Here is a 15,647-nt window from a genome sequence, read left to right on the forward strand (position 1 = left end):
CAGCATCTGAATTTCCAATCCGGCCTCGAACAAGCTTTCTTTGTGCACATTTTAATTGCCTCGCAGACCCCTGGGCCCCCGACATCGGCTATTAATGAAATGCTTTTTAAATTATGTCATTAACATTGCAGCCTGTGCCGTCTAGGACTGGTTTATCTTGGCCAGAGCCAGGGTTCTGGATAATTATGGCATATTTTTATTGGCTCGCCATCGAATCGGAATTAGATGCTTGTAAATAGCTCGCAACAATTATTTCATTAGGTTTCGAGCCTGCTGAGGTGGTTTCTCATCCGCAACGCTGAGGGATTTTTCCAGTACAGCCCCAGATCCCGAGCCACGGGATGATAAACTGCCGCTGGCCCTTTTATAAATGACTGGATGTGAACCGCCTGTCATGTTTTATCTTTATTCCCGTGCATTTTCGGCGGGCAGGCGGCGTGTCTGCACATTTTCCGATTCATATTTTTTCGCCAGCCAGCACGATGACGATAATGGCGCTTGCAGGCCCACTGACGTTTCTAACAAAGTGACTCGCATTAAGGATAATAGAGGCAACTAAAAGCAAGCCACCACAACATGAAACAAAGCAGGCCAGAACGGAGCGGATCCGGAGGATGAGCCTGCGATGACTGCCAGCGATTTGCGCATCATTATCCCTGGGAGGAAGGGAGGACTTTCGACAGAGGTCCCTGGCCCCAAGATGTCCATCAACGGCCAGAAAGAAGAGCTGCACTGCCTCCTGGCCGCATATCCTGGCACTTCCTGCCGCTGACGGTTTCGTCGTCATCCTGCACGGAGAAAAAAAGTTATAAGGTCTATGTTTCTACAAAAAATAAAATATCAAAAAAATGTTAAACTCTTAATAGTCTTTTTTTTTGATCGGGCTTGGTCTCTATTTCCAATGTACTGAGTTTTAAATTTTGTTTTCCTTCCTTTACCCAGAGTAATTTTGGTCACCATCTTCTTATTTTCTTTCTTCTTCTATATCAAATTGACATTATTCCATAATAAATATGATAAAAAAAACTACCATGGGAATATTGAATTGTTATTTACAATTTTGTGTGTGTAATAAGATTATTCGTAATGCAAACATTATCTTATTGATAATAAATTTTTAAAATCATTTTTTAGGTTATTTTCTTCCAGTGTCACGCTCTAGGAATGATTTATCGTCGCCCAGAGGTCTCAAGTGTCGCACCCCCAAAAGCCAGGGAATGTCCTGCAATTGACAATTGTCCATTGTGTTTAAGGAGAAGAAGATCTCGCCTCCTTGTGCCCTTTTCATACCTCCACTGACCAAACCTGAGCGAGCCAGAAACTAAGCAAATATTTATTAAGCGAATTAAAGTCGCGTCTCACAAATTGCCGGCAAATCCCCCGAATACAAATGACTGGAGATTTCTCATGGCGAAACATTTGATGCAGGTCATTTCGACACCGAAACAGTTGCCCCATGACTCGGCAGCTTCCACCAACGAATTATGCGCTCTGCCGCCTCATGTTCTCCAGCCAAATCTTCTGTCATCATTAGTCAAAGCTTTAAGCCGATTTAATCAATAGCAATGGCCAGGCGGAATAGGCAAGCCATCCCAGCTCGAGTGTTAACACAAACCAAATTGCGTGTTGTGGCTGAAAAATTATGAAAATTAAATGGACCCTCACGTGCCATATGCCGGATTTAACCACCGTGTTGCCAGCTGGTCCTGTCGCCTGAAATTTTGGCCAACATACTCAAGAAACGGAATTCAAAAGGGCGGCCGAGGGACTGCCACTCATTAAACAATTACCGTTTGCTTTTTTTTTCGGATTCCATTTTATTTTTGGTTTTTTTTGTCCATGTTTTCGCCCCAAATCACACCACTTTGAGACGGGATAATAAGAACACTTTTAGATCGACCATTATGTATTTCTTTTCTTTCTGGTGTGGTTATGACTTTTGGCAGTTGGATAAAAAATGAGCTTAACGGGTGAAAGTTCCTCCTCCCAAAATTACATTCATTTGGCTGAAAACTAATGAACTCGAAAATAATTTCTGCACATGTATACCTACAAATGTGCGTGCTTTCTTTTTTTTATTAATATTTTATTTATCGTTAAATTAACAATAAAATACAAGTGCGTTAGTCGATTTCTAGACTAATTCAATTGAATATTAAATTTGGTGTGCAAATGAGTAAAAGTATGAATTGCATTTTATGTTATCAACATCTTTGGGCAATAACCTTAACCTTGCTTCCGGGAATCACTCTTATACAATCTCTTAGTGTTCTCAGTACAAACACCTTAGGGTATAAGACGGCAAGCGTGTTAATAGGCGTTTCATGTTCCGCAGAAATTTAAATTAAAGCGAGTCATAAACATATGCCGTACGACAAATTTCGTTAACTTCTCCAAAACAACTGTGTAAATATTTGCAAAGTTAAAACAACATTCTTTGCCAGCGATCAAGTGACTCAAGCGAGACAAGACTGCGATCAGTCTACGTCTGAACGCCGATTTATCCAAATACTTATATCTTACGATTCCAGTTTTCCGTTATCTAACCATGTCTAATCGCAATCTGGTTAAAGTCTTTCTCCTGGTGGCATTGCTCGGCTTGAGTTTAATGCCATTTAGCCAAGCACTTCCAAAACGAGGTCGTAAGCGGTCCTTCGGTGAGTCGTTAGATATAAAAAATCCCATTACATGTGCAATACATTTTAATTTAGAGTTAAAATTTCGATATTACATTACACTTAACACAGCTAAGTCTATAATTCTCTACATTTCTATGCCTTTATCTCTGTAATTCTATAGGCTTGGGTCTTGCGGGTGGAGTTTTAGCTGGAGGAGCTTTAGGCGCCCTTGCGGTCAGGGCCCATCAGGCTCCAGCTGCCGCACCTGCTCCTCCGGTGGCGGTCGTCCATCACCACTATCCTGCAGGTGTCCCTGCTCCCGTTGCTGTGGTGGAACCAGCCCGTCCAGATTCCAGGAAGACGACCGTCATCGAGACCGGCACCCCCGATGCCAATGGATGCTACAAGCAAACCATCCGGGAACCCAATCCCAACAATCCAAAGTCCTACACGGAAACGCAGCATCTGATTTGTCCCACGCTGCAGCAGGCCAACCAGCCAGCTCCTGCGATTGCCCCAAGTCCTGCTCACGTTCCTGTGATGCCGCAGCCCTTGCCGGTGTTCCCTGCTCCCTTGGCAGGACCTCCTGCTCCTGCTGCTGCTCCTGCTGCCCCTGCTGCTCCTGCTGCTCCTGCTGCCCCTCCTGCAGTGGCTCCAGCTCCCGTCCCAGCTGCAGTCGCTCCTGCTGCTCCTGTAGCCATGCATCCTGCTGCAGTTCCTGTGGCTATTCCAGCTCCCGCTCCGGTTGCCCCCGCTGTTCACCCCAGTGCTGGACAGCCCCAAGTGATCCTACTGTCCAAGAAAACCGTGTACTACCCTAAAAAGCGATCATCAGCACCCACACTCAACATTCCCCAGGGAGTGCTAACGATGCTGGTGATCTTCTACAGCATCAAGGCTCTTATAATTTAAATCAAGAATCGTTTCTCTTTATTAAGTTTTTTTCAGTTTCAAATGAATAATCTTTTCGTTGTGCGTCTTACTTAGTGTCCTTTAATAAAACTTAAGAAAACCAAAAATGTATGTTGCCTTTAAAAGCGTTGGTATAATCCACCAGATAATTTCGCCAGAATCAATAGATATTAAAAGCCCTGTTCATAATTTTTGAAGTTTTAATAGTATCGATAGCATCGACTACACTGTAAAATTTAAATAACTTCAAACATTATCTGTTAACAAAAAAATGCAGAGTTATAAAGACATACGTAGATGTATAGAAAACATTTCAAGTCCGTTCTTAACAATAAAACTTGTTAGGAAAGTACGTCATTAGTGCAAGAATTTGTAGAGGACTACTTTTAAAACCTAGGTTAGCTTTAATTATCTAAGCATTTCATCTAGTTTAAAAACAAATTCCGATTAAGGTGCAGCATCAGTTGCTGGCCAGAACAGTACAGGTTCGACATATCTGAAACTTAGATATAACATTGAAAAAGTTGAAACTAGCGATTTACAAAATATGAAATCAACTAGTGTTTTTCATTTTGCAATTACCGAACAATACCGTGGAATAACCACTTTAAGTATAATATAGCTAAACAGGACTTAAAATTTTGTCAACCAACTGATAAATTCGGTTGTGCTATCGATTGTTTTACAGCAAAGGAATCTACGTCATGCGACCTCTAGCGTCTGATTACAGAACTTTTGCTTTCTACAGGGGTAATACATACTTCTACATGAATCTTACATACTTCCTACAGTGGATTTTTGGCGCAACGTTCCAATAACAAACTATTTTACGTTTACAATATTTTTTCAGCTATCTGGCAGCATTATTTTGCGACGATGGCGTGTTTAAGCTTCCATCTTGAGTTTCAAATTTTCTTGGTTGTTAAAAGAACGCATAAACAGTTTTATTATTTCATACTTTAAATAAGTTTAAGAAACATCCAGCACGTGATGTCATAGTTTCCGTTTCGTGTGATGTCAAAATTCAATCTTAAATAGTTTTCAATTCGTCAGTCAATAAGTACGTAGTTTAGTTTTTCTAAGGAGAGCAAAAAATGTTTTCCACACCTCGACAAAACTCCACTGAAGGTCCTTTGTGCCACTCCACTCCGAGATCAGAGAGCTACGCATCTCAGAACGAGTCCAGACCTGTGGCCAACCTTCCCGTGAGTGTTTATGGATGGTATCGGGTGCTTGTATTCAGCAGCGATCGTCGGGAGTCCGTCAACCGAGTGCTGCGACGCCTTCGAAGGATTTTGAACCCGATGAAACTAGACCCTCGCTATAAGCACTCTGGCGGGGAGTATGACGATCTTGAGGACTCAGGCGCCCAGTTCACATTCTACGTGGACAGCTACAACGTAGCGAGTGCTTTGTTCCGCCGTGGAAGGCTGGATAATCGCGTGTGGTTGAAGGTCAGTGACCGGATGCCCTCGGTCCGGATTACCTCGGCTTTCAAGTTGCGATTGAAACGTGTGATTTTCGAAAGGTACGATCCTGAGCAGCGCAGCCTGGATCTCACACTGTTCCACATGGACGAGGCCTGGCGTGGGGAATTCTGCGCCCTGGCTGAGCAGAACTGCATGAGCACGGCTGTCGGCATTATGGAGCAATATTTGCCGCAGTTGGAGCATCTGATACTGGACCGGAACCACCTGACCACCCTGTGGATGTTCAGGCAATCGGAGAGGCGTTTTCCCTGGCTCCAATGGGTGTCTCTGAAAAACAATGACATCACTAACCTTGAAGTATTGCGGGGTTTCCAATATCTTCCGCTCGTCGCATTGAACCTCGAGAGAAATCTTCTGCCGCCTGCTTACGAAGGCCAAGTCTTAAGTATATGGCCACGTCTGCAGTTTCTCAATGATATCCCTGTGATGCGCTACATTTAATCTATTTTGGTGACGAATTTGTATGTCATAAGAACTCATTCCAGTGGCTTTAGTTTTCCTTGAGTGGACTTATCTTGTTATCGCGTTTGTGCAGTTTTCGTTATTTATGCGTTATAAGTTAATGTTATCTTTGGTTATTTCTCATAAATTTGAATTCATTAAAAATACTTAAAGCATAACAGTCATATCAATTAAAATGCTCACGCAATGAAAATACAACATGTACGTTCAATAACCTACCATTTTTTGTCACAACATTATATATGTTATATGTTCGGGTATCAGCCAAAAAGCTTTGAAAATAGCGGATAAAGTACAAGAGATTTTACTCAACCCGTTCGCGGTCTTGGCATTTTCACACACTTGAGCGTCTCTTTCTTAGGTCACTTCAATTACGTAATTTGCCTGTTAACCCAAATGTAATGTCCTTACTCGAAACCAAGAAAAGTTTCCTTTTCGGCGACTTTTTGGCATAGAACTTTTTACTTTTCACTTTGTGTTTTGCCCATGGCCGAAGCAAAAGCTCAAAAGGTGAAACGTTTGCCACTACCGCTGCTACTGCAGTTGTTGTCGTTATTTAGTTTCCCGAGTGCAAAATGAGTTACAAATTATTAAAAGAGACGTGGACACAACGCCTACGCACTGGCAACAGTTTTCCACGCCGACCGCAGGCACCGGGTACACTGAGAAAAACAGCTTGACGTTTAATATATTTTTGAAATATGGGTAAAGAACTTTACCAACTGACTAAGTTACTTATGTTTAAAAACCATATATTTTCGTACTTTCAAAGTATACAAATCCTTGATAAGGATCAATTGCTAAGTCAATCTAGCCACATCCTTCTGGTATGTTTTTTTTCTGTGTGTCTGCATGTAGGTTCCTACATTCCTGCATGACCAAATCTCTGGAAATATAGTAGCCGTATACTTAAAATAAAGAATACAGATCTTAAATCCAAATTCGATTTAAAATGCGTTTAATTTATCAATCAATGGCTATAGAGTTACCATTGGAAACTATGTGCACGTTTTTAGAATTTGAACAATTATTCAGGATATAAATAAAGTTGTGGCGACTGTAGCGTACATTCTTCTTTTCATTATGAAATGCTACGCATGATCTTCAAAATAAATGCATTTTTTGTCGTGTAAAAGCAAGGGCAAGAATGAGAATGGAAAAAGTAATGGAAACAAGAAGTGGTTGCTGCGGTGCGGTGTTGGCCCAAACGGAAGTTGGCGCTGATGGCCGGGCTTTGGCTTTGGCCAACTTCAAGATGCTGCTCCCAGGGCATGGGCCACTCGCTTTTCACTTTCTTGGCACTTTATTTTAATTTCTGAGGCGTTCCAAAGTTTCCTCTCCGTTTTTTCAAACACTTCTATGCTGCCGTAGTTATTTGCGGCTAAGTAGAAATTACTTCAACTTGCGGTTTGGACGCTCACTTTTTTCAGGTCAACCGGGCAGGCAACTCCCGCAGGTCGCCTAATGCTAAATGATACTGTTCTTTCAAAGTACATATCTATAAATGATTATAATAAAACTTTCCATATCCACAAGCTCACATAGAAAGTAACTACCAATGTATTTATATTTTACTTTCAATCAGTTTATTTCCCTCCTGGTATTTCTAAGTATCTTTGAGGTCTGCATTCTGGTCTACAAATTTATGAATTGTCAACTTCAAGTTTTAAAGCATATGTTTAGTTTCATTCAGTAGATTCTAAAAATAATGTATATTATTAGCAATTATATTAAGTTTAATAATATTGAAATTCAAATATTTTTACTTGCTAAATAAAAAGGTATGATTCCGACCCCATAAAGTAAAGGATCACTAGTCGAGTCCATCCAGCCATGTTCGTCTGTCCGTGTGAACACTGTGATTTCGGAAACTATAGGACCTAGAGATTTATATTCCTTAAAAATCAAAAATTTTTTAATAAGATACATAAAACATATAATTTTTACCCGAGCGGGGGTTGATCTATTCCCCATATCGCCCGTAGATCCGATCATGCCGATATTTCTTCAACTATATATGGGGTAGTTTAAATAGTTTTTAAGGGTGTTAATACATTAAGTGTTAGAAAAAAAAAATATAAAAAATAAAAAAAATAATTATCCTTGGAGATGCGGGGCATCGATCCCCGTACCTCTCACATGCTAAGCGAGCGCTCTACCATCTGAGCTACATCCCCATATAACGGTACCTGATTTTCGGTGCTGCAAAGACTTACGGTTCGATTTTATGAGCAAAAGCAAGAGCTCTATAAATAGATTCGTCGCTTGTTATTCATGACCATGATCAATAGCTTTCCGCTTGGTCAACATATAACTTTAAAAGCATTTAATGTGTTTAATGAAAAGACGCATATTGATTCGAAATCAATTTAACTTCGTTGTGCACCTTTTGTGAAAGGTTCTGCCTCATTATAATGCAACAACGGTAAGACCAGTTTATGGCGCTTAGAAACAACAGCATAGGAAACTGGTTAGGGGAAATGTTTTAAGCCAGATTCAATTTTTTACCTAACGCTTTTAGCAAAATTTTATTTTTGAAGCTTAAAAGACTTAATTTCTTTAGGGTCATGCTAAAAATGTTTAAACAATTTATATATTTTTGTGAAATTACAAATATTCCAAATGATTACTTCCCTGAAATAATTAATATTTTTCTTAAAAAACTAATTAAGGTATTGCCTAAAGGACACAGTATTTGCGAAAAAAAGGGTTTGAAGCCTCTATCACAGTCAAATATGCCTGGCGCCCACATATAAAAAATTTTGTAAAAGTGTAAATGGAATTTTGTTTTGATCATTCAATACCTATCTACAAATTGTTTAAATCTGACCATTTTTATACTCTTAGAAGCTATGACCAAATTGTGTAATCCCCGCTAAATAGCACCCAGCAATCTCGGAAAAAGTCGCTTTGCTGCCTGCACATCTCCATCCAGTATCGGCTATCTAATAGGGAAAACACTAGACCATAGCGTTCTATCTCGTTTTGTAATGAAGTTACATTTTTACATTTCTAACTTAAAGTCCCACAGCTTTTTCAAGAGTTGTATCTTTTTGTGAGCTAAACTTTTGTCACAGTATTCGTGCTAAAAGCTGTTAACTGAATGATTTGATATGCTTAAGCTTCTAGGGGCGATTTTACTTAACTTTTAGTTGCCTGAATTTAAAATATTGAACAATATAACCTCACATGAATTTCCATTTTTCCAGAGAAAATACAAGTTTAAGCTGCCGGGCCTGGTATTCAAGATTTAAACAAATGGATAGAATGTGCATTACCTCCCAAGGACTCCAAGTCAGAAAAAGCTTTCCAGGACTGAACAGACAACCAATGTCTTTAAATTCAAAAGTGATTTAAGGGCTTTCGATTTCCTACAAATCTCACCATTTTGCTATTCAGCAATCTCACTTTTACGGAAAAGTATTTGCAATGTATTGATTTTAGTTTTCTTCTTGCGTTCTTTGAGGGCCCCATAAAAACGATGAAATCAGGAAATGACAGAGCGCAGAGTGCGGAGTGCGGAGTGCATAAATACAATTTATGTATGCAAGTTTTGTGTTTTCCCTTTTCCGTTCCTTTTACTTTTTCCCGATCAGCCGTTCTGGCTTTTTGGGGACGACAACTGGGGGCGTGGCACGAGCCATAAAGCTAACAAATTGCTGACACAACATATGAATGACAATATATCAGTTGTGGAACCAGCCAGCTGAGTGGCTGCTGCCAAATAGCGTATAATTTAAGAATGGTTCAAATGGAAAGCCCGCAAATGCTGTTATATAAAACTTACCCATTGACAAAACTGGCGGTTTAAAATGCCCAAGCCATTGCTTTGATCCTTTGACACCCACCTCTGGCGCTATTTGTTTGCCCACTTTGGGGCACTTCACCATTCATCAACCACTTAACACCTTCAACATTTTTAGCATAAATTATCTCTTCACTTTCGAGAGCCCGTTCAATTGAGATACACGAAAAAATAACCGCAACACAGGCAAACTTAAAGCTTAAATAAACACAAACAACAGAGTACATACACATGTATTCGTGAGCGAATTGGGTCAAGCGGAAAAATTCATTTCCGTTTTAGCCAATCCGAAAAGGGTGCCCGAAAGAGATGGGAAAAATTATGCAACATTTTATATTGAATTTTTTTGCCAAGGCCACCGTGACCACCACCGCTTCTGAGAAGATATATGTTCCCCTCATTGTCGGGAATATTTTCGCAGGATCAGGGATAGCATCTTGGCCAAAACAGCGGGAACTTCCCAGCCCGCTGTTCAATTAATCAAATTGACACTTGTTCCGTCGACAGATCATGGCCATCTCAATATTTCAGGGTATAGAACGGTGTTTGGCATTTGACATTCGTTTCTCGTGTTTGTTACATTTCCAATGAATGGGAAATCGCTGGGAGGTGACCGGACATATTTACATTTGGCCAAATAGGGGAAACTCAAACCATAAACCGGCCAAAAACCACTGTAGTTTCGATTTGCCACTTTGGACGCCGGACGACTGACATACAAATGTTGTTCAATATGCGGCGTTTGACTTTGTGGCCCATGGCAACAAAAAACAGGAAGTGCGAGTGGCTTTGTGGTTGCGAAATGGGGTTGGGTGGCTCAAATGTGTGCGTGTGGTAGGCTAAAGTTCAAGTCTCGCTGCATTTGACAGGTAAGTTTCCGTTTCCTGGCAGGGGACCAGCCCATCCAACTACTGCCTTTGGGCCATTTTATGGGTAATTAAGAATAACACATCCCTTATAAGATCAACTCTATAATATTTTGCTAGGGTACAAGAAGAGAAAATATGACTCTTATGAAGGATATCACCGAACATCAATATTTGTAAGGCACAACATTTTACAAACCTTTACAAATATGTAAAAATAAACTGAGCCCAGTATGAATTTCAATTTCACAAACTGTTTAGGTTTCGAAATCAAAAACTTCTGTGAGGTATCTTACAATGTTGCTTTGTCGAGCAATAAAATACTGCACATTAGCATTAAATTCATTGGGGAAATGCACAGAGCTGAGCAGAAAAAAGCAGTAAAATGAAAGGTTAAGCCAATATGAACAATATTCTCGGAAAACAAAAAATCATCACCGCCCGTAATCATAAACCAGAAAATCTGAGGCAAACAATATTGATGGCAGTCGACTGACCAGCTGACCAAATAATAATCAAGAACGATTACAGCGATTTGTCAAGAGTGTCCTTAAGTGGCGTAAAAGTCAGCCATCGAGAAAGTTTAAAGGAACTAAACTTACTAACAACTTTTGTAATTGATTGCAGGAAACTTGTGTTGTGCTTATTGGGTTTCTACAGAAAAAGCAAATAGTGTTTAATGTGGGTTCTAACCAGCTATTAAAACACCACATGTGGGAAAACGAGGACTCTCCGGCTTTAAATTGATTGGTAATTTATTTAACAGATTTTTGTATGAATGCTTTTCATCAAATGGGAATGGGGCTTACGAATCAATTTGTGCAGCTTTAAGCTGCTTCTCCTTCTACAAAAAACTCAAAATCGCCTAGATTTGTATTCCTATTTACACATTTTAAGCATAAAAGGTTCGGATGGGAAATGCAAACACGGTCATAATCAGCCTACAGACACCTACACAAATGCGTATACTTAATACGCAGGACCATGTGAGCTTTCAACGGGGATTGCCTAGAAAATTGTTGCCTACTTTGTAGAGAGAAAGAATGGGAAATAAATTAAATCAAGCGTTTAAAAAGAACCCTGCCGATGGGAAAATAAATCAAAATATATAATAAGATGGGAATGCGGAATGGAATCGACCGCTTTGAAGATCGAAGGCACTTCATACCGAAGCTTTAAGTAATTGCTTTGAGTTTTTTGAAAGGACCTTTATGATGTCTGGTCAAAAAAGAAGATCTTTGTTATTCCATTAGATGATTCTCGCCTGTCTGTCTGCCTAGCTACTGCAAATGAGAGCCATAAGCTTACACCCATGTATGTATGGCCTGAAAAACCTTGGGAAAAAGGCAGCAAAGCGTTAAACCGTTAGCAGCTAGATTGAGCCGAGCAGCTGCTGGCGACACCTTGCAACACTTGCCTGAAGAAAAAACCACACTGCTAATACCATCATCCGCCCGAACACAAAAAGAAATTTAAACCCTTTTTGGATTGATTTAATCAATATTTGGTAAGGGTGAAGGTAAAGGGAAGGGAGCTAACTTCGGCAAGCCGAAGTTTCTATACCCTTGCAGGTCGTTCCCGTGGGAGCATTTTATGTATGTACAGAGCTTCCTGATTTTTAGAAAACTAAAAACTAATAACAGAAATTTTAAGATAATGTTCCATTTTAATTACCAACCGTATATGCTTACCGAAAACGATATATAACGGTCTTTGTTTTGATTTGACATTTATTATCGGATCGTTGCCAAGGCAGCTATATGATAAAGTCCTCCGATTTTTATAAATTTTATTCGCTATTCTGAAATATTAAAAAAATGATATTCCCAAGAAAAGAAGTTAATATGTCAACAAACACCAAAGGTATAATTTTTTTTACAATTCGAAAAAATATTTTTTTGATTATTTCTATATAAGCTATATGATACAATTGTCCTATCCGGGTCGTTCCGACTTATATATTACATGCAATAAAAATAAAGCTTTTGGGAAGGTTAAGCTGAGAGACTAGTTTGCGTAGAAACGGACGGACTTCTGACTGAAATCATAAAATCCTCTGCAGGGCTATAAAAAAGATTTTTATAAAATAATCCTGGTAGGATTTTCCACACCGATTCAATAATTTCGGTATTAGCTATACTTTATTTTCATCACGAGTTTGTGCTAGCAATTAATTATAAAATATCGCATTCCTTACCATCCCTTCAATCATGTTACAGAAATATTTACTAAATATCTGGAATGATTCCCTACAATAAACCGTATTTTCTCTCAGTGCTAGTTACGCGTCAGCGCTTTGCATACATATGCATTGTGGTTAAGCAATTTGCAGCAAACGAAATGAAAGTGCTAAGCGCATTGGCCGTCAGTTTTTGCCCTACCTTTCCCTTTGCGATGGGGAGTGTGCGGCAGGTGCGATATGGCAAAGCTGTCACAGAGTGAGACCCATGTACAATGTATTTTTTCTGCAACTCCAGCTCTGCGGCTTGCGCTAAATTTCATAATTTTTGCGAGCGTCTGGCGCTGCCGGTGCTTGTCTGGTGTCTCCCAGTCACGTGTCATTCGTATCGCGCCATAAACAAACCCAACTTGCGTTTTCCACCGCACTCCGCCCACTCCGTTGGCATGGAGCATCGTTTGTTATCCCGACGACAAACCCGCTCCCGTCGCCCCAATTCGATTTATTTTTATGGGGCTTTCCTCGTGCACTTCTGCATTGGGGATACTTTTTGCGGAGCCCGGCTCAACCCTCGCACTTGTTAACTGAAAATACTTTCTCATGCGTAAAATGCATGACAAGCGAAGCAGACACAGACGTTGACGCATTGAAGTGAGGGTGGAGGACGAATCCCCCGCAAAGGTTATCAACTTTAGGCATTGCATCTGGGCACAGAACATTAAAACATAAAATATATATTCTCTACTTTCGTATTAAAGACGATTGATCTAGAACATATGTCAGTCATATGCCTGTCATGAAACATAAACATTCAAAGTTATTGTAAAATCTCTTTTTATTAGTGAAAGTGTTCTTTTTCATACTAATCATTCCTTTAACCATTTCTTTTTTTCTTACAATTTAATTACGTTTTAAATACGTTCAAGGTCATAAATACATATTTTATCTATCTAAAAATCAGAAACCCTTTTCTTGATTTGCCTAAAATTGTGTTTTCTAACTCAAGAGATACGCAAAAAGCATTCCTTCACACTTGAGTTAATTGGGGATAACGGCCAAAAAGAAATGAATCAATTTAATATGCAATCGGAATACAACTCAAAAATGGAAAACAAAGACCCATTGCCGGGGCAGCATCAATTGGGTAAATATTCAGCGGAAAAACTGCAAACACAATCGAAACTTTACCGCAGATGAAATATTTAAATGGACGAGAAAAAGCGAAAAATATGCGCGAAATAAACAAGATAAAGTTGCATCCGCCAGTTATGAACAATAATTAAAAGGATCCCTTGGTCGGCGGTCATAACATTTCGGCCGAGTCGGTCCTCTTTCGGGTAATCACTCCCCTTGGCCGGGTAATTACGGTTGGAATTCATTAACTCATCACCCCGGTGGTCGCTGATAAGGCTGTTGAAAAGTTACTTTTTATTCCCACATTTTTTATTCAGTGGAAATATACTTTTCCACTGAGGCGATGAATGTTCCAAATCGTATGCATTGCCTTATTTACCATGCTAGCATGTTTGTCGAGTTAAACCGAGAGATTGAACACCAAACACTTGTTTCGGAAAGGTAGGGAGGTATGCATCCTGTACTCGGCAACGTTTCATGTGTTTGTTTCAACAACTGCACTCCCAAACACTCGTGTATCAAACTACCTTTACTGCGAAGAGAAAAAAATCTACTGTTACGATACCTAGATACCTTGATATGCTGAGTCACTTAAAATTTAAACTTAAGAACCACAAATAAAGGAAACAATTTGTAAACATACCTTAATTGGTATTTTCGTGTTTGTTTCTTCTTTTTTACATACGTTTTTAATATTCATTAACTCTTTGCTTAAAAATTCTAGTAACGACAGAAAATACATTAGTTTTAGTCACTCATAAATTTAATTTATAATTTTATATTAAGCGATCTAGTTCTTATTTGAGTTGTAATACCATTCAATTAAAAACCAATAATATTTTAAGGTTTATTAAATTTAAAGAGTTTAATATAGTTAAAGTACTTTAAAAAAGTTGGGAACATAGTTGTTATTCATGAATCTTGTGTGGTAAAAACATAGATCTTGATATGCCCTGTAACTACGGCTACCCTGTGAAAAAATCAGCAATTGCGAAATAGGGCAAGGCTCGTCGAGACTGTAAGTAGCCACTGGAGAGCCTGGGAAAGAAATTTGAAATTTTCAAACGGTGGCCGAGCAAAGAGAAATGGAAAAGGCGTTGAATATGCAGCAGGATCTGCCCTAGTCGGGTTCAGAAATGGCCCAAAAGCTGGCCCAGAGCTGAGAGGCTGGGCTAACAAATGTTCGGCTGGACAATGTCCTGGGCGGGCCAAGGGTTTATCGCTGCACAAGTTTTATGTTAACACTGGCCACAACAAGACCAATGGCAGTAGCAATGGCGATGGCGAAGGGGCAGCAGCTGCTTGACTCCTCTTTCGGACACTTTTTGTCTGCTTAGCTCCCAAATGTGCCACAAATACGGGGCAAAGTGGCGGCTCTGCAGAGCCAACTCCCTCGCCTGATAAGTAAATGAGTGCTGCATACTTTGGGGCGCGGGCGCAGTTTTCGGGATTTTCAATCATCAAGTAAGAGAAAGCCAGCCATGAGGGTGTTATTAATGTTGCGTTATCAGCAGGCCAACCCCTCTACGCCGTAAAATTCATCGTTCTTTCGATGCACTCTGAAAAGGGAGTATGCAATTCGACAGTTAATGTTAGAAATATTTTTTACAAGTTGTGAAAATTATTTTAAAATAAGTTCTAAAATATTTAATTTTTATTTACTATTTAATATTTAATAAAAATAATAAAACAATCGATAGCACTATCGATACTATTGATGGTTTTAAAACTTGGAACTCTTATATGGCTTTTCTATGATAATCGATAATATCGATTTTGGACAACGGCGATGGTTTTGACTATCGATGGTGGTTGTTTTGTTTTCCGAACCCTATTGTTTAGTAATATCTTTCAATATTATATTTGCCAAATTAGCTGATATTCAACCCTAATAGGTTCCCGATGACCTGTTTATTAATATTTTAATTTCTATGATTAATTTCCAAAACTGCCTGCTTTTTGCCAGTGCTTTCACCGCAAAATGCACAGCCGGAGCAGCAAGAGCCAACAAGCAACAACCGGCGACCGACAACCAACAGCCAACACGCAGCAGCTGGAGGAGCTGGAGGAGATTCGGCCATGAGGATGCAGATTCCCGCTGCTGCTCCATGTTGGCTGCATAAAAACCCAGAAATTAGCATAATTTCAGGCACTCGGGCTGCGATGGCGCAACACTTGCGA

General features: G+C 39.7%; 2 protein-coding genes and 1 non-coding gene across 3 annotated transcripts; 2 read left to right on the top strand and 1 right to left on the bottom strand.

The window, feature by feature from the left end:
- Window positions 1–2,497: 2,497 nt before the first annotated feature.
- LOC108011283 (uncharacterized) lies at window positions 2,498–3,640 on the top strand. The gene is made up of 2 exons (XM_017076389.4): window positions 2,498–2,657; window positions 2,800–3,640. Exons 1-2 carry the CDS (start codon window positions 2,549–2,551, stop codon window positions 3,528–3,530), a joined length of 840 nt encoding a protein of 279 aa, XP_016931878.3. The 5' UTR covers window positions 2,498–2,548; the 3' UTR covers window positions 3,531–3,640.
- An 897-nt stretch (window positions 3,641–4,537) lies between these two features.
- nxf4 (nuclear export factor 4) lies at window positions 4,538–5,631 on the top strand. The gene has a single exon (XM_017076392.4). The coding sequence runs from the start codon at window positions 4,625–4,627 to the stop codon at window positions 5,459–5,461; it is 837 nt and encodes a 278-aa protein (XP_016931881.4). The 5' UTR covers window positions 4,538–4,624; the 3' UTR covers window positions 5,462–5,631.
- Window positions 5,632–7,586: 1,955 nt separating this feature from the next.
- TRNAA-AGC (transfer RNA alanine (anticodon AGC)) lies at window positions 7,587–7,659 on the bottom strand. Its single transcript has one exon. It is a non-coding gene; the product is annotated as a tRNA-Ala (tRNA).
- Window positions 7,660–15,647: the final 7,988 nt, after the last annotated feature.

This window comes from Drosophila suzukii, chromosome 3, assembly GCF_043229965.1.
Source record: "Drosophila suzukii chromosome 3, CBGP_Dsuzu_IsoJpt1.0, whole genome shotgun sequence".
Classification (NCBI taxonomy): Eukaryota; Metazoa; Arthropoda; class Insecta; order Diptera; family Drosophilidae; genus Drosophila; species Drosophila suzukii.

Coding starts and splice junctions, on each gene's coding strand:
- LOC108011283 (XM_017076389.4), top strand. CDS start 2,549: ATGTCTAATCGCAATCTGGTTAAAGTCTTTCTCCTGGTGGCATTGCTC. Junction 2,658..2,799: donor AGGTCGTAAGCGGTCCTTCG/GTGAGTCGTTAG, acceptor GTAATTCTATAG/GCTTGGGTCTTGCGGGTGGA.
- nxf4 (XM_017076392.4), top strand. CDS start 4,625: ATGTTTTCCACACCTCGACAAAACTCCACTGAAGGTCCTTTGTGCCAC.